At 38.9% G+C, this 19,707-nt stretch overlaps 1 protein-coding gene across 1 annotated transcript in view; it reads left to right on the top strand.

Annotated features, from left to right (window-relative positions):
- The window catches only part of LOC140454489 (heterogeneous nuclear ribonucleoprotein U-like protein 1), an 81,715-nt gene that overhangs the window by 37,179 nt on the left and 24,829 nt on the right, over positions 1-19,707 (top strand). The window contains exons 4-6 of the mRNA XM_072549281.1: positions 3,436-3,509; positions 3,623-3,762; positions 9,143-9,242. Of these exons, the coding sequence (XP_072405382.1) occupies positions 3,436-3,509; positions 3,623-3,762; positions 9,143-9,242 (314 nt within the window). The remainder of the gene's footprint in view (positions 1-3,435; positions 3,510-3,622; positions 3,763-9,142; positions 9,243-19,707) is intronic.

The raw sequence follows: 19,707 nt of genomic DNA, 5'->3' as shown, positions 1-19,707 counted from the left end.
ATGGAGCAGTTGCTCAGTAGTAATGTCAGTGAACTAGTAATCAAGTGGGGTTTGAATTCCACCATAGCAGGTGGCAAAATTTGAATTAAATAAAAGATTTAGAATTTTTAAACAAACTTGTCTAATGGCATCCACATAACCACTTTTGGACAAATCCCATCTGGTCCACTGAATTCTTTTAGGGAAGGAAATCAACTTGGTCTGGCTTACATGTGACTCCTGGCCCACAACAATGTGGTTCAACTGCCCTCTGAAATGGCTCAAGCAAACCACCGAGATTACGGGACAATTGGAGATAAGCAGTAAATGCTGGAGCAGTCAGCGATTTCCCCATATCCTATGAATAAATAAATTTTGCTTACCATTTGGCTATTAACTGCTGCCTTTAACGTGTGTCTGAGAGACGGAACAGTTGTGGGACCTGTCCTGTGTCTGCAGCAAAGAACTGAAAGGAATTGGAAAGAATAAGGTTGGAAATCAGAAGGACTTGGAAGAAATAAAAGGGCACTTCATTGAATCCTGTGAAATTGTGTTCTTAGGAAATATAGGGAAATCTGTAGAATTGTATTAGCTAGGCATGATGTAGACATGGCGAGTCAGTATCAATCAAATTAGCTGTGGAGATTGAAACAGAGGTTCAAACCATGTTGGAAAATCATTTGACTGAACATAACCAAAGGAGCTAGAGATCACTGGTAGAGTTGGTTTCTAAAATGGATGGATTAAATAAATTCCATGTCAACCAGAAAAAGTAAATGCAGTTATGGAAACAGGTTGTTATCCAATTCCTTGGTTAGAAGATTGTATCAATAGGGTTAGCAGTGCGTTATTTCTTTCTAAGACTAATCTCTTGAAGGGATACTGGCAAGTGACATTAACATCACAGGCTAAAAAAATTTGTTTTTCCACCCATAACATTTTTTTGTCTTGTTTTTTTTCATGTTTGTATGGAGAGGTTTAAGAAGGGGTAGAGTTGAGGTTACTTATAAGCAGATAATTTGTATTATCAGCCTGTGGTTAGATCTGATTTATTTTCAAGAAATAATAGTTTCTTGTTAAGTGCAGAAACCTGATCAATGGTTTTAGTTAACCTGAGTTCATCACGCAAAAGAATTAGGTTTTTGATTAACTTGATTAAATCTTTTAGTTTTGTCACAACCCTGGAGCTGTATCCCCTCTAATTTATCCTGCCTTTGCATGGATCTCCAAGGTCTGTGTGCGCATTGACCTCTAGAATCCGAGAGCAGTGCATCTGCTTGCTGATTGGCCTGATGAAGGGCTTGTGCTGTGTTGCCCAGCAGCTGTGCAGCTTAGATTGGACACTAGTCGAGAGTGTGTTGCTGGGAAAGCACAGCATAAGCCCTTCATCACCTTTTCCTTAGATTGGACATTGTCTGGGAGTAGGGTCGGCACACTTTCTCAAGTTGGCTGTGACAGTATAACACCATGATTATATTATGCTGACTGTATGTAAGATGAGAGTCAGGTTACTAGTAACCTCATTCACTACAGAAATCTAGACTCGTTCCTACAATGAATGTACTTAAGGATCAAAAGTGGAAAAGGTGTAGAGCTTCCTTATTGACGTGCACCTTGTTCTGTAATGGTTCTGATAGTGTTAATGATCATGTTATGTTGACTCCACCTTCTGTTGATGACACATCATCTGCAGCTGCTGACGAGGTGCTCTATTCTTGCTTTCAGAGCACAGATGCACCAACTCTTCTGAGGTCTGCACAATTATGCCTGACCTTTTGGTTATTCATACCAAATAACAAATGATTACAACAGAGGGTCTCCGATTTACAAACACTTGATTTAACAAAAATTCGTGTTTAACAATGTGATCCCACACGGAAGTATAATTTTAAAAACCTGACATAGGAGCATTTTGTATACTCACGAGCAGTTGCTCTACATTGTGTTCCGACTTGTGGACAAATTGATTTATGCACAGATGCCAGAATGCAATCCAGGGGATTATAGTTACATTATAATAAGCCACCTTGTTATCTAAAACCATTGTAGAGATCCAGTGCTGGTCTGTCCTCTACCACTTTATCATGAGAGAGGCTCAGGACAGGAATGTTGGCTACAAACTGCATGAAACATCTCTTACTCGGTTCCTTGTACTAGTAGAGGGGGCAAATACCACAAAGTAACAGGTGATTATCTGGGTAAATATCACACTGTTCACTGTGTATAGAGATGTTACTTGGCTGAAGGAGGCAGCATTTGGATCAGAGTGGTGCTGGAAAAGCACAGGAAGTCAGGCAGCATCCGAAGAGCAGGAAAATTGACATTTCGGGCAAAAGCCCTTCATCAGGAAGGAGGCAGCATGGCAGCTCAGTGGTTAGCTCTCTGCCTCTACACATTCTTCTCTGTCACACTTTATTTCAAGTTAATTTGATGAACAATACAGAAGTTTTTTGGGGAGGCAGCAGGCAACACTCAATCAACAGTTTTAACATGGAAAAGACTGGTTGTGTTGTACTTTACATAAAATGTATAGAAAGTCTCTGCTAAACATTGACTCACTTGAAATTTTTTTATTTTGATATCCATAGTCAGTATAACATTAAAGTTGCTGGTTTTACTTTAAGACTGAAACACTGCTTCCTTTTGTGTGGCTGCCAGATTTGTTTCCTGTCCTGTTGCTTCCAGCCACCTAACCCTCCCTCCTTATAGGGCCTCGCCTCAACCCTAGCTTTGTGCCCTGGTCCCAACTCTCCTCCAGGCCTTGCCTCCTTGTCTCCACTACTGACCCAGTCTGCCCCTGGCATCACTTTCTGCCCTTGTTCGCTGGTCTGTTCTCCCCTTGCTTCTCTTGCCTCACGTCTGTTCTTAGCTTTGTCTCTAACGTTTGTCTCCTGGCTTTGTACTTTGCTGAACCCTCACTGAAATTCCAGGCTCCAGCTGGTGGCAGATGCTAGTCACTGCTACTGATTCCTGCACCAACTAACCTCTGCCACTAGTGGAGTTACCGGAAATCCTGGCTAATCTAGCAATTCTTCATGGTGAGTATTTTTTTAAAATTATGTACTGTGTTTCTTTTACTAGTAGTGATCAATTTTATTTTGCAAGCTATGTTAGCTAGGACTGCACAATGTGGTACATATATGATACAATATTTCAGTTTGTACATTGTTTTTCTGCAATTCTGAAGTAACCTAAATCAGGCTTTAATATTGATTTCTTATGTTTCACTTAAGTGTGATTTTCAGGAATGTAAGTGAGATATACTATGCTTAATGTCTGGTTAATTTTGATGCTGTGCACCAAATGTGAATGGTGCTTACTGAGTTATTGACTTAAAAATCTAGATTACTACACAATGAAAATCATTTGAGATTTGGTATGAACGTACATTAATCATTCTGCTTGTTGACTGTTGACATTGAAGGAGTTAAACTGCAGTATTTTACTTTTTTGTAGAGCAAAATCACCCCAGCCACCTGCAGAAGATGATGAGGAAGACTTTGATGAATCCTGTGTGGCCATTGATACCTGTAAGTATCAAGCAGTGTCTTTGTAATAAACTATTTTCAGGGTAATCTGAACTGGTTTGACTTGATATGTTCTTGTTTCCCTGTCTTACATTTTTCCATGTTTTCCATCCTAGATAACTGTGATCTGCACTTTAAAGTGGCTAGAGACCGCTTGAGTGGCTACCCCTTGACTATTGAAGGATTTGCATATCTGTGGTCAGGAGCACGAGCAACATATGGGGTCAACAAGGGGAAAGTTTGTTTTGAAGTTAAGGTACTTAACTTTTCTTTTGAGGGCTTGGAATTGCCCGTTTTCTTTTTCTCCCCTTACATATCTATTAAGGCCATGGAACTCTGGCTAGGCAGCTGAGCTGCACCTAGGCCCTTATCAAAACTGCTCATGAACCACTTGCAGGATTTACTTGATAGTGGCTTTCCAGGGTACCCATTTGTTCTCCCTGCACCAGTGGTAACACACCTGCCCCTTTTGCTCACTGCATTCTGCAGTGCCATGGATTTAGGGAATTCAAGGTTGTAGGGTTGGAATCATATCTTGATTTCCTGTATTTCCTAGTGGTGCATGTTGTAACACCCACATGCAATGCCAGTACTGTCCTTGGAAGTGATGGCTTGTGCTTTAAATTGCCCTTTATATTACAATCTGTAAAGGAAACAGCACACAGTGCTTTGTTTTTGTGCATATTAAATGCATCATTCTGAAGCCTTAACTCTGCCAATTGAGTTACCATATTACTTCTAGGAATTCAAAACTCCCACATATTTAATCTTTTTCATATGCTGGCTGAACCAACCTCAACAACACTAATTAGAATTTAGAGAGCACCTTTGATGTAGAGATTTTTATAACAGGTATTTCAGTAGAGGGAGCAGATTTTGGCAGAGGGACATGCCACTTTCAATAGTGAAAGTGGCATGGATCAGGGTTTCAATGGGGTGACCTAGGACATGGAGGCAGGCAACATTTCCAAACTAGAAGTGGTTATGTTTCATAGAATGAAGTTCTGTTTAAGGCAATATGGGAGTTTGTGCAATTTCTGTTTTCAGTTTGAGAAGGTAGAATTAGAATAACCATAGCTTGATGTTTGTAAGTGCCTGGACAGTACAACAGCAGATGTGTTGTTAAAGGTCCTGCACTTAGATGCGAAAACAAAACAGGATTGACCTTTATTGAGCATCGCATTAAACTGGGCAATACATTATGATGGAAAAATAAACACTGTTTGCAAGGATAGGATCTCATGAATGGATTCTTAAGGTGACTTCTCTTGTCCTTTTGTAGCTTTACATGGAAAAAGATGTCTACGCAAGTGTGAGGGGAAATAAAATTACACAAGTTCTATTTCAAGAATTGTGATAACTGGTGTAATTATTTTCATCACCTGAATGGAGTGAAATTTTTTGAATGCCCTCTTTCAGTTTCTAAGAAACATACCCAAAGTTTGAGAAGCCATGTTTCCCAGACAGCCTTGTTCTCTACATTGCTCAACTTCTTTATTAGATTTCATACAGGTGGGTTATCGAGAAGGCTCTGGTAACAATACTGCATTTCCTCTTTTTCAGTATTTGTGATGCCTCTTCCAGTTTAAAACCGTTTGTATATGATTAGGAACAGTTCTTAATGGGAGCTAAGACTGAATGACTGTTCCTTGCAATATTGTCACCATAGATCATGACATAGATTATTTGCTGTAAAAATGAGCACCAATGCTGAACTTGTGGAGTGTAAACTGGGCCCAGGTTGTCACCCTGGACAGACTTAAAGGCAGATCAGAATGAGACTGATTTCCTTATCCTTCTTGCATTGGTGTCCAATTTATACCATTTGACTTGGAACTGTGCTACCATTTTTTCACTTTCGCTGCATCAAAGTCCTGAAATTTCCTAACAGCACTGCGGGTGTACCTAAACCACATGCACTTCAGTGATTCAAGAGGTAGGCCACCTTCTCAAGGGCAATTAGAGATAGCGAGCAACACCCACATATTGTGAACACATGTTTTAAAAAACAATTTCCCTAATGTAGGTGCAAGGCAAAACCACTTTGTACTGATACTGAGTAATCTCTCAGTCTTTGCCACTTGGTCAACATTGAATCTGTTGAAGTGACCAGTTTCACACTGTGATTGTTGGTGCCTTGCTAAAATTGAATTATGTTACCAAGACTGCTTTGAGTTTATTGTTACTGAGTTTGTATGATCTTCTATTTGTTCCACTTGAACAGCTGCACTTCAAATTCCCCACAGCTTTACCGAAAGCTTTGATGTTCAGATATTTTACTGGGTGCTGTAATTTTTTTGTGAGGTTCAAGGAAGGAAGTGCAGGAGAGAAGTAAAATATTAAAAGAATACCGTCAACTATAGATTGCTCCTCTTGTGCTTTAACTCTCTTGGCCTATTACCCAATAGCAATTTAGCTGTCTGAAAGTGTGGATCTCTTATCTGTAGACTGTTACTCTTTGTCTAAAGATTCCACCTGATGCATTTGATTCTAAATCGTCTTTTTAAAGTAATGTTCTGGAATAATATTATTTAAACTGTTTTCAATACTTTATAGAAAATTATCAGTACTCCCACTCTTCAAAAAAATTCACTAAACCTCAAACACGGATCCTGCTAAGCACCTATCTTTGACCCTAATATCGTAGTGTTCAGCATACCACTGATATCATCATTTTATTATTTCTGCATTTATTGGTCTTTTTACTGAATTGTTCAGACATTGACAGTGCCAATGTGATAACTCTTGCATCCTTTTGAGCCGTTTTCTATTCCATCTATTTTGTACTGAGCTGCGTCTCCACTTTGCAAAATAAGAATTTCTTTTCAATATTAAGCATCCTCTCCTATCACCAGATTATTTCAATGATCCAGTCTACTTGCAAATACTTTAATGCAACCTCTCTCTGTTTCTGACGCTAACTTATTGCTATCTGTTAATTTGACAGGCTTGCATTTAAAATATCCCATGGTGTTTTTCACAGGAGCTTTATCAGATAAAAAGTGTGTTAGGACAGGGGACAAAACCCTCAGTCAAAGAGGTAGCTATGTCAGGAGCCTCTTAAAAGGAAGAGAAGTGGGCAAAGATTTGGCAAGGATATTCCAAGGTGGAGGCATAGGTAGTCAACTGCCAAGTTGTCAATCTTTAGTGCAGTGGAATTTGGAGACTCGAATTAGATTCATCAGTGGTGCTGTTGAGATGCACCGATCTGCCAGTCCTTATGCTTAAATAAAAACAAAGTCCATGGAAACTAAGCAGGTCTGGAAGCATCTGAGGAAGGAGAAACCAAGTTTGTTTTGAATTGAGAGCTGAAATGGTTTTATACTATACAACAAAGTGGGGAGGAGTAAGTGGAACTGGAGGGAAAGTAGGATAAGGTTATAGGGTGAGATTAGAGACAAATATAAGGGAAGTGGTAATGATTGTAGAGAAGAGAACTAGAATAGATGTGGATAGCAGAATTTGGGTTAGCTGTGCTGAAAACAAAAGCAAAAACAGACAGAAGGTAAAGTCACAAAATGGAGGATAGAGTTCACAGTCTGAAGTTGTTGAAATGCAAAATTAGGTGGTACCCCTTCAGCTTGTGTTGAGCTTCACTAGAACACTGCAGGAGATATAAGACAGAGATGTGATTAAGAGAGCAAGATGTGAATTAAAATGGCAAGAGACCGGAGGGTTAGGGTTGTGCTGAATTGAGCAGAGGTGTTCTGCAGAGTGGTCTTCCCATTTAGTATTTGGCCATGCGTGGCATTGGGGAGCCATAAGAGAGTTAAAGAAATTGACTGGAGGTCATACCCAGTACAGAGCAAAGATGGTTGTGGAGGCCAATCATCTTTGCTGCAGGACATCTACTAGTTTATCAGGGCATTGACCAAAGCCCATTCTGCTACATTAACTTACTCTTTCCTGATAGTTGACAGAGATGTCCACAACAAAGTGAATGTCTTATTCTTTGCTCTACATATAATCACACTGTTTGGGAGATTTAATAAATTAAGTGTGAAAAGTTGAAATGTCATAATAGTGTAGTACACTCTGCTACATTTCTTCAGTAGCTACACCAATGACATTCTGTCCACAGGGTCAGAGATGGGGATGTTTAGTGATCTCGATTTGCAGCTTGTCACATAATGAAGCAGTCAGTTCTGCAAGCACCAAGCCATTAACAGCATTCGGCTGGGGCTGATAAATGGCAATAAATATTTGTGTTAGGTTCTAACTTCCTCCAGTGAGGATTTCTCCATTTTTCCCATGACATTGAGTGGCATTGGCATTGCTTAATCCCTAACATCAATTCTCCAGGGGCTACAATTGACCAGATATCTGACAGAACTGCCCACATAAATTGTGTTGCTACAAGAACAGGTCAGAGACTGAGCCAGTTTGTGGTGATTCTGTAATGTACAACACCCTGTACCAAACTCCCAAAGCCTTTCCATTACCTACCAGGTGTAAGTAAATGGTGCACTGGAATATTCTACTATGCCTTATACGAGTACAGTTCTAAGAACACTCAATAAACTCAATGTCATTCAGGAAAAAGCAGCTCACTTAATCAGTACCCTTCAATTCAAAGTGGCTAGAAATATGGGGAAGGCAGGTACAATTGAGGCATGCAAGAGAGCATTGGGTGTTTATTTAGCTGGAAACAATGCATAGAAACATGCAAAAGGCAAGAGATTAGCACTAAGTATAAACGCTGAGGGAGCTGGTACAGGCACAAATTGGCTGAATGGCATCTTGCATTATAATAACTCTGAGAGGAAATGTTGCTTCAGTTGTCCTCTGAGGGGTTATTGCACATTCAGTAGAAATCATTCTACCAGGACTTATTGGTTAAAATTGGACAGTCAGTTTGAACAAACTTGGTTTGTATTCTCAAGTGTGGATCATGGTGGGGTGATCTAATATTTTATGTTTTAACGATAAATGAACTCATCTTGTGAATCACTTGGATCTTTCACTTAGAATGATACATATGACGCATAAGGAGATAGTCATTGACGTTGTCTGTCATTGCGTCTTAGTGAAAATGTAGTCCATGACTTTTGTGATGAGTACTTGAACTGCTCAGATCACGAAGACCCAAGAACAGACACTATTTTCTGCTGAGCTGATTTTGGCTGAGATGTTCACAATTGACCTAAGCAACTCTGATGTTTGAAATTTTGATCAGGGTACTCATTTCCACTTAACTATCAGTGACTCTGGCTGAAGGTGCCTGTATTGCTGATATGTGAGAGCGGTTGATTGTGATGTCCCTGCAATTAGATACACCTTGTTCGCTCTCATGTATTAGATATACATCCCTGGCTGTGATAGTTTTGTGGAGCAATTGGCAACTGTGGAGTGATCAATGAATGAAAATTCAGGCTTCTTGCTGGGAAATTTGTAGATTTGTAAAAGTATTTAACATCCTTTTGATTGCCATGTTTGCGCAGCTGACCTCCAATTGTAGGAGCAAATGTTTTAGCATTTGTCAGTGCTGAATTTAGGCCCTTATGAGAGTCCAATTTTGTACAGCTCAATTTTTTCCTAATTGGACTTCAAGTAGGACTTGGTAGTCTAATGTACTTTAAGATGTTAACAATGGTAACATTGTTTTCAAAACAAAAAAACATGTTTTTCCTTTGTAGATTAACGAAGAGATTGCAGTTAAGCATCTTCCACCAACTGAGCCTGATCCGCATGTGGTCCGTGTTGGTTGGTCACTTGATTCATGCAGTACCCAATTAGGTAAGAAAATTTGTCTCCACTTTTCTGCGCTGTAATGTTTACACTTATGCATTTATGTTGAATTTGGATCCGAGTTACCATTATATTGTGTACCGTTCCTACAGTTATGGGTGGTATGATGTGGATAACGTGGTTTGTCAAGTGTTTTGTATTGGCTAGTTTTACAGCTTCAGTCTTACAGAAAGGAACTTAGAATGATTTAAACTGTAAACATGTAGTAGTTTACAGTTTGCACCGTGATTTGCATTCATTGGTTGTTTAAAAAATACTTCCTACCAAGAATCTTTTTGTCATTAAATTTGTGGCAACAACCTTTAAGCTTGCAAATGGTTACCCATGATTCGTGACATTAAAATATGCAAGTATCTGTCATCTATAAAAACAAAGTTTCAAGAACTTGGACTCTGTTGGAATCATGCTAATTTTTTGGAAGAAAGACTTCCTTTGAGGAGGCAGGAGTAACTAATTTGGAGAAGATCACTTATTGCAGTGGGGAAAAAAACATCCTTTGTAATGTCTTGAATGTTGTTTTTCTTGAATTTTTTTTCTCAATTGTTCTTTATTCAAAAGCTTTTAATAAACCCTCTGAATCAAGGATGGAATCCACATTTATTTCAGTGGCTTAAATTTCCCAGTGAGATTGCCTGTTGCTAGTTTGGTACAGTCCTTATTTTGTAAAGCAAAGAAAAGCACTTTTTAGAACCTGATGAGGAGACTGGGATTGAGCGACAGAGATAGAGCTTTTTTGTTGTGAGATTGTACCCTAAGGACCTAAGTGTCTTTCTTAGCTAAAATGGAATTGGCCAGTAGAAGAAGTACTATTCTGTACTTTAATCTACTCACCTTTCAAGACTTCAGTTGTGTAAAACTTTCTAATACAATGAGCATTTGTACTGAATTCTTCAGTAGTATTACTGTTGGCAGCTGCTGAAAAAATTCACATTTGTGTTACTTGACTAATCAGGCTGGACCTGCTGCTTAGGTTTAAATCACGACATGAATCTGCCCCATACATTAGGTATTCACAGCCCTGGAGTGAGTTCAGAGTAAGACTGACTTCTTACACTGCTCCTTCCTTTCCATCCAGTTTTCTATTTATTTGGGTCATAGTTATCTTAACATTAAAAATGATTTCTTGAAAGTGTGCTGTGAATTATTGTGGCTGCAGTGGTTGTCTTGTGAAGTTGGTGAATACAATATGATGAAACAGACCTTGAATGATTTATCAGATGTATTTATGTAATATTGATTCAGTAAATTGATATCTTATTGAAACACATTATATTTTCTTGCTCATGCCTTTTCTATAAACAGATCTTGCCAGTAATGCATTACAGGCATTATTAGCATTGGAAGTTATTTGTTTCATTGAAGAACTTAGAACTTAGATCGAGTTCACTTTTCTGCACTAGAACTTGTAATAGAAATGTGAGTTGGGACCTGACCTGTGTTTCTTACACCAGGTGCTTTATAACTCTGACTCTATATCTCCATTGCTTCTTTGCCTATTATCTTTAGATCTGTGCCCTCTCGTTGTCAATTCTTCTATGTTTGGGAATAAGTTTTCCCTCTATTGTGTCCAGATTCCTCATGATTTTGAACAAATCTATGAAATCTCCTCAACTTTCTGTCAAAGGAAGAACTTTCCAATTTCTCTAACCTGTATATCTGAAGTTGAGTGAATTCTTTCTGCACTCTGATTCCTTCACAAGGAATTAAAGTGTGGTGCTCAGGACTAGATGTAACCTTGCAGTTGAAGTTGAACCAGTGTTCTACATGAGGTTATCAAATCTTCCTTATTAATAACAGCAAAGGTCTATTCCCTTGGGTTGGGAAGTTCAAAACTAGGTGAGAGGATAAATTTTTAAAAAGGACATGAGGGGCAATTTTTGTTTTACACAGAGAATGGTTTGTGTGTGGAATGAACTGCCTGAGGAAGTGGTGGATGGGGTACAGTTACAAGGTTTAAAAAGCATTTGGATATGTACATGAATAGGAAAGGTTTGGAGGGATATGGACAAGTGGGACAAGCTTAGTTTGGGAACATGGTCAGGGTGGACTAGTTGGACTGAAGGGTCTGATTCTGTGCTGTATTACTCTGACTGTTGTACTCTGTGCCCCTATTATTAAAATTTAGAATGTTACATGCTTTGTCAGCTGTCCTCTGAACTTATCCTATTATCTTCAAAGCCTTTTTCTTTTGAAAGTGGAGTCCCAGGTGAACAGGTTAATGAAGAAGGCATTTGGTTTGTTTGCCTTTATTGTTCAGTACTTTGAGTATAGGTGTTGGGAGATCATGTTGCAGCTATACAGGACAATGGTTAAGCCACTATTGAAATACTGCTTGCAATTCTGGTGTCCCTGCTATAGGAAGGATCTTGTGAAACCTGAAAGGGTTCAGAAAAGAATTTACGAGGATGTTGCCTGGGTTGGAGAGCTTATGTTATAGGGAGAGGCTGAATAGACTGAGGCTGTTTTCCCTGGAGCATCGGGGACTGAAATGCTCCAACCTTTTAAAAAGATTTATAAAATCATGAGGGGCATGGATAGGATGAGTAGTCAAGGTCTTTTCCCCGGGATGGGAAAAGGAACCTGAGGGGCAACGTTTTCTTGTAGAAGGTGGTGCCTATATGGAATGAACTGCCAGAGGAAGTGGTGGAGGCTGGTACAATAACAACATTTAAAAAGCATCTGGATGGGTATGTGAATAGGGAGGGTTTAGAGAGATAAAGGGAAAATGATGGCAAATGGAACTAGATTAATTTTGGATATCCGGTTGGCATGGACAGGTTGGACCAAAAGGTCAGTTTCTGTGCAGTACAGCTTTACTGGTCCAGTATTACCTTTAGAATTGTCCCTTTAAGTTAATATTATTCCTACATTCTTCCTACCAAATTGAATTACTTCACACTTCTCTGCATTGAATTTCATCTGCCACACTTCTTGTTTCACCAACCTGTCCTTTTGAATCTGGAATTAGATTACATTACAGTGTGGAAACAGGCCCTTCGGCCCAGCAAGTCCACACCAACCCCCAAAGCGCAACCCACCCATACCCCTACATTTACCCCTTATCTAACACTACAGACACACTGTCCTCACATTTTACAATGCTTCCGAGTTTCATTTCATCCTCGAACTTTGAAATTGTGCCCAATGCACTAAGCAAGAGCAAGAGTCTTAACACCAAACTCCTGGGAATTACACTACAACTTTCTTCCAGTTCTAAAAACATTTACTAACTACCACTGCATACACACTTTCCTAAGTAAATACTAATTTTGTCAGTTTATCATTTTGAAAAGCTTCCCCATTGCCAATATTAAACTAACTAGGCTATAGTTGCAAGGCTTATCTTTGCACCCATTGTTTTAAAAAATGGTGTAACATTTGCAAATTCTCAGTCCTCTGATACAACCCTTGAGTTGAATGAAGATTGGAAAATTACTCCAGCGCTTCTGCAGTTTCAATTCTCACTTCCCTTAGTATGGTAAGCCCCCAGTTAATGTTGATTCACTTAACAGTATTTCATTTTAATATCATAAACAAATATTTTGTCATTATTATTAAATGTTTAGAATTAAATATTTTCTACAAATTCCCTGTGTGACCTGCCTGATTTTATGACCTATCTCCACTGTTCCACTCCAAGCTCAGTTCACCTGGCCTTCCTCTAATTCTGCCCCTGCCCTCTGTGCCTTTTCACCCTTGCTAACCTGTAAAACTCTCCAGTGTCCATACCTGCACTGACCATTTATTGCCACTGGATGGAGCCTGGTCAGTTGAAACTAGATGAGATGAATTTAAATTTAACATTTAGTTTGTATTCTTTATGTTTAAACTGTATTTAATTTTAAAGACTGCATTATTTAAAGTAAGACATTTAATAATGTACATCATTTCAACCTAATGGTTGTTTTTTTGTTGCTTTTTGCTAAGAAGTGCTGCACTACCTAATTCTACACTATTTGTTTATATTTACTGATTTATCTAGTTCAGATCTGTTAATTTCATTCCAGGATCTCAGAATTTATTTGCTGTACCTTTCCCTTCGTAGAAATATACCTGGGTTGTGACCAAACTATCTCCTCTTTTAAAGGCAGCCCGTTGTTCAGTTTATCTGTTATCTGTATCTTTATCTTTATCTTCAGTTTTGCCTGCCAACTTTTAATTTCAAGGTACTTCGTCCAGATCCAATCTTGCCATTTTGAATGATAGCAAAATATTGCAGTTGCGCAGCTGGACATATGGAGAAAGTGAGAAGAGCTTTGTAACTTAACAGGAAATATTGTGCTGTCAAAAATTTCTAGGAGCAACTAACATTCTAAGAAATGTGCCTGAGTTGCTTTACCCATTCCTGATTTGATTGGAGTAGGAGTCAGAGGAATCTTCTAGATTGTTATGACCATGATGGGCAGACTCTGTCTTTCCCTCGTCTTGCGGCTGCTCAGTGGATCAAAACATATTTCAATGGTGGTTATTCTTGAAGGCAAGCAATAAAAAATGGCATAGAATGTTCTGAGTTCTGTAGATCTCATGGTTCTTGCATGTGGTGTCAAGTAGTAACTAATGCTTGGTTGTTCCGAGGTCACAGCAGACAATATTGAACTGTTCTTTCAGAAGAACCCTTCCAGAAGAATAATTGCATTTCACCCTGATCTCAGAGCAGAGGTGTTTCAAAAACAGGCGACTCAAGCTGAGCAGTTTTTACATAAGAACTAGGAGCAGGTGGAGGCCAGCTTGCAATTTGAGCCTGTCCTCCTTTCAATAGGATCATGGCTGATCTCTTTGTGGCCTCAGCTTCACTGACCCACTCTCCCACCATAACCCTGAATTTTTTTGAAAAATAAAAGTAATTATCGATCTTAGCTTTGAAAACATTTACTGAGGAAGCCTCAACTATTTTACTGGGTAGGGAATTCCATACATTCACAACCCTCTGGGTGAAGAAGTTCATTCCCAATTCAGTCCTAAATCTGCTCCACCTAATTTTGAGGCTATGCCCTCTTGTCTTAGTTTCACCTGCTAGTGGAAACATCCTCTCTACTTCTATCTTATCTATTCCCTTCATAATTTTAAATGTTCCTATATTGCCCTCATTCTTCTAAATTCCAAGGAATATAATCCCAGTCTACTCAAGTCTGTCTTCATAAGCCAACCCCCTCAACTCCGGAATCAACCTAGTGAATCTCCTCTGCACCCCTTGAGTGCCAGAACCTCCTTTCTCAAGTAAGGAGACCAAAACTGCATGCAGTATTCCAGGTGTGGCCTCATCAGCTCCCTATACAATTGCAACATAACCTCTCTGCTTTTAAACTCAATCCCTTTAGCAATGAAGGACAAAATTCCATTTGCCGTCTTAATTACCTGTTGTACCTACAGACTAACCTTGATTCATGCACAAGGACTGCTGAGATTTCTTACCATTCATGTAATAGTCCTTTTACTGTTATTCCTATCAAAATGGATAACTTCGCATTTATTAACATTGTACTCCATCTGCCAGACCTTTGCCCACTCACTTAAATTATCTATGTCCCTTTGCAAGTTTCACAATTCTCTGCACACTTTGCCCTACTACTCATCTTAATTCATCCGTTAATTTTGACACACTACACCTGGTCCCTAACTCCAAATCATCTATGTAAATTGTGAATAATTGCAGTCTCAACACAGATCCCTGAGGCACACCACTAGTCACTGATTGCCAACCAGAATGGCACTCATTTATTCCCACTCTTTGCTTCCTGTTGGTTAACCAGTCCACTATCCATGCCAATACATTGTCCATAACACTTTGTATCTTTATCTTATGCAGCAGCCTTTTGTGTGGCACCTTGTTGAATGCCTTTTGGAAATCTAGATACGCCACATCTACTGGGTCCCTGTTGTTCACTGTATTCGTAATGTCTGCATTGAATTGCAAAACGTTAGTTAAGCATGATCTGCCCTTCATGAGCTCATGCTGCGTCTGCCCAATGGGACAATTTCTATATAGATGCCTTGCTGTTTTTCCCTTGATAATAGACTCAAGCATTTTTTTGACTACAGAAGTTAAGCAATTGCTCAATAATTCTCCATCTATTGTCTACCTCTCTTTTTAAACAGTGGCATCACATTTGCTATTTTCCAATTTGCCTCAGAGTTTAGTGTATTTTGGCAAATTACACAAATGCATTTGCTATTTCTTCCACCATCTCTTTTAGCATCCTGGGATGCATTCCATCAGGGCCAGGAGACTTGTCAATCCTTATCTCCTTAAGCTTGCCCAACGTTAACCTGTTTCATAATAATGATAGAGGCATTGCTGAACTGAAAAACCCAAGCAAAAGCTCCAAGCCTAGGAACACTATTCAAGCAAAACTGCTATATCCAATTGTAGAACAGTCCCTGAAGTGAATTCAAATAAACAAGAGATTTGCAATTACCTGGAACTATGTAATACTCATTTAATGTTTTGATTTTTAAAAAAATCGAGGCACCTCCAAAATCCTTAAGACTGAAGTGTACAAAATTGTTAACTATGAAACATCTTCATAACAGAGGTTTAACATAAGACCATAAGACATTTTTGTTGGGAAGTGAATTAAATTTTATCTTTTTGAAGGCAATGGAGATTATGTGAATATTATGACATTATGGCTAAGAGAAAGTTCAAGGACTACAAGTTTACTTTTGTTGCATTAAATCAACTCTATGGTAAGCATCTGGAGTGATATTGTTGGACTTTGCGTCATAGTGTCCTGTTTACTATTGAGTGGGCTAATATATCGATGTAGGTTTGCTCGCTTCAGTATCAGACGTTTCATCACCATACTAGGTGACATCATCAGTGAGCCTCTGGATGAAGTACTGATGGTATGTCCCGCTTTTTATTTGTGTGTTTAGGTTTCCTTGGGTTGGTGACATCATTTCCGGTGATGATGTCATTTTCGGTTCCTTTTCTCAGGGGGTGATAAATGGGATCCAAGTCAATGTGTTTGTTGATAGAGTTCCGGTTGGAATACATGCTTCTAGGAATTCTCGTCCGTGTCTATCTATTTGGCTTGTCCTCGGATGGATGTGTTGCCCAGTCAAAGTGGTGTCCTTCCTCAACTGTATGTAAAGATACTTTTGAGAGTGGGTCATGTCTTTTTGTGGCTAGTTGATGTTTGTGTATCCTGGTGGCTAGTTTTCTGCCTGTTTGTTAAGGTATTTTGTAAATGACATTAGTTTTGCTTGTCTGTATAGGGTCCTTCAAGTTCATTGTCTGCTGTTTTAGTGTATTAGTGGTTTTATGGGCTGCCATGATGCCAAGGGGTCTGAGTAGTCTGGCAGTCATTTCCCAGATGTCTTTGATATATGGGAGAGGGGCTAGGGTTTCTGTACGTGTTTTGTCTACTTGTTTGGGTTTGTTTCTTAGAAATCAGCGGACTGTGTTCGTTGGGTGCCTGTTCTTTTTGAGTACACTGTATAGGTGATTTTCCTCTGCTCTGCGTAGTTCCTCTGTGCTGCAGTGTGTGGTGGCTCATTGAAATAATGTTCTGATGTAGCTTCGTTTGTGGGTGTTGGGATGATTGCTTCTGTAGTTCAGTATTTGGTCAGTATGAGTTGTTTTCCTGTAGATGCTGGTTTGAAGTTCTCCATTGGCTGATAACTCTATTGCGACGTCTAGAAATGACAGTCTGGTCTTGTTTTCCTCCTCTTTAGTGAATTTTATGCCAGTACGGGTATTATTGCTGGTCTTGAAGCTTTCCTCTAATTTGTTTTGTTTAGTGATGACACTGGTGTCATCCACGTAGCGGACCCAAAGTTTGGGTTGGATGGTTGGCAGAGTTTGTTCGAGTCTCTGCATTACTGCTTCTGCTAAGAATGCTGATATCCGAGATCACATGGGTGTTCAGTTGGTTTGTCTGTAGGTTTTGTTGTTGATAGTGAAGTGGGTAGTAAGTCATAGGTCCACTAGCTTGACGGTGTTTTCATTGCTAATGAAGTTGGTGATGTTTGGTGTATGTATCTTTGGTTCTTCTAATGGTGTAGTCAGTGTTTCCTTGGCCAAGTTACAAATACCTTACAAGAACACTACATGTAACAAGAACACTCCAATGTAACAAACACTACATTGGACAAAAAGGCAGAAAAGTAGCCACCAGGATACATGAACGTCAGCTACCCACAAAAAGGCATGACCTACTCTCACGAGTATCTTTACATACAGATGAGGAAGGACACCAATTCGACTGGGACAACACATCCATTCTGGGACAAGCCAAACAGATAGACACGTGAGAATTCCTACCGGAACTCTATTAATAGACACATTGACTTGGATCCCATTTATCACCCCCTGAGAAAAAGAACAGTACGTGACATCACTACAGGAAAGATGTCACCATAGAAAATGGCGTCACCAACCCAAGGAAACCTAAACACAAAAATAAAAAGCAAGCCATACCACCGGTGCTTCATCTGGAGGCTCACTGACGATGTTACCTAGTATGGTGACAAAACATCTGAAACCAAACCTTCCAGCTCAGTGAGCAAACCTACATCCAGAACCTCAACCTGAGCTACAAATCTTAAAACTCATTGGGTTAATATATGTCTAAATTGTGTTCAATAACATGGGGAAACTCACTTTGGTAGACAAGATAAAAATTGCTTTATATTTGCTATCCATGCCTACAGGATTAATGATACCTTTTTTAAGCGATTTTTTTCACCTACTTCCGATACTTGTGTCTTATAAGGAAACAGTAAACATTTATAAATATTCAGCAAGTCAGGCAATATCTATTGAGTAGAGGACCAAAAAAAAACTGATTTATGTTATCTGTTTTGAAGCTCCCAGATCTGATCAGTGTATCCAGTATTTTTGATCCAGTTTTTTCAGCATCTATAATATTCTTTTATTGTCTTTTTTTTTGCTCTGTATTATGTCTGATCATGATAGTGCATGGAGATTTCACTGTTTCCGTTGTAGTGTGGGTGAACTGGTTCCTGAAATAACTCCATAGAGGCCTGTGCCCCATCACCAAGTCACGCTTTATTTACACATGGAGGGTCCTTGGTACTGATCCAGCTCCCTCAGAGTGAGCAGAGCCCTTGGCACCCCTATTCATATCTGTCAGCCAGGGCTCACTGATTGAACCAGGTTAACAGCCCTAATTGTGAACTCTTATTCTGTGAGGTTTACCTGGCTGACCTCATTACAATCACTTCAGTTCACATCTTGCAGATGAGTGGTGCTTTCTGCAGTTGTGACCTAGGGGCAGTAATGTGAAGGGGGTTACTCTAACTCTCTTAGGCTTTTGTATTTTTTAACTTCAAACCCAATAGCCTGTTGATGGAGCACTTTTTAAAAAAAATCTTCTATTTTCTTAATTTCTTTGAACTCTTTTCAGTTGACTTTTATAGATTCTGTGTCTTCATTCTTCTGGGAAATTCAAACTGGTGACATCTTGGGGAATTTGGGATTGTTGATTTTTTTTTTCTTTTTGGAATTTGTGTATTCATTGGTTTTGCTCAAAGAATTTTGCTTTAGTAAGACTTGGGAGGGTCTTGCTTCCTAAACTTAATTTGAATGTGAATTTGATGTAAGTATTGAATTTGGAAGTATTGTGAATCAGGTCAAAGAACTCTCGTTTGGACTGGAGGCTATATCTTGGTAATGACTTTGTAGATTTGAAGGATATACCCTGCAAATAAAAACAGTATTATAAATTAAACATACATTTGTATTTTGCACAATTTACACATCGTTGATAATTGAACTGATTATTCTGTATGTTTGAGGTTACCTCATTATAAATCCTGGATAGAGAGTAAAATTTAATTATTAGCATATTCTAAAACTGTACGCTGAAGGTGAAAACAAATCTCTTCTACTAATTTGATTAAAAGATTGGGTTCCTTTCAGTCTACCTTCAGGTGGTTGCCTGAATTATTTCCTTTATTGCATTAGGTTGTGTTTACTCTTTGGTGGTACCTGGGACATTTTGCAAACTTCTGACTCAAATTTCTTGTCCTTTCAAATTGTTGCAGTTCAATAATTGTTTGTCTTGTCCTTTTAGAATAAATCCTCCTCTTGATTGTGGGTGAACATCTTTGACACCCTGTCTGTCCTAAACTAAGTTCGATTTGTAACTTTTGATGCTTATGTACTATGTATTAGAAGTGTTGTGACTGGGATTGAGCTATGATAACAATAGATGAATTGTTTGAACATGTTTATTCCTGTTTGGCCATTGGAATATACATATTTATTCCCAATTTGTCTTCCATAACGCCAAAGTTGATGATATTTGTATGTTTATTCCTCCATGAGCCTGGATCCGTATATTTACTACAAACCATATGAAACCATATTGTAAATTATACCAGCGGCTGATATAATTACTTAGAAGGAAGTTACTATAATAGTAAAATAGTTGTGCTTGCTCAAGAACTATTGTACCACAACAGTTGATATGCATTCTGAGGCACC

The sequence above is a fragment of the Chiloscyllium punctatum genome, chromosome 29, assembly GCF_047496795.1.
Source record: "Chiloscyllium punctatum isolate Juve2018m chromosome 29, sChiPun1.3, whole genome shotgun sequence".
Lineage (NCBI taxonomy): Eukaryota > Metazoa > Chordata > Chondrichthyes > Orectolobiformes > Hemiscylliidae > Chiloscyllium > Chiloscyllium punctatum.
The sequence above is the reverse complement of the archived record's forward strand: the minus strand, read 5'-3'. Positions and strand labels throughout refer to the sequence as shown.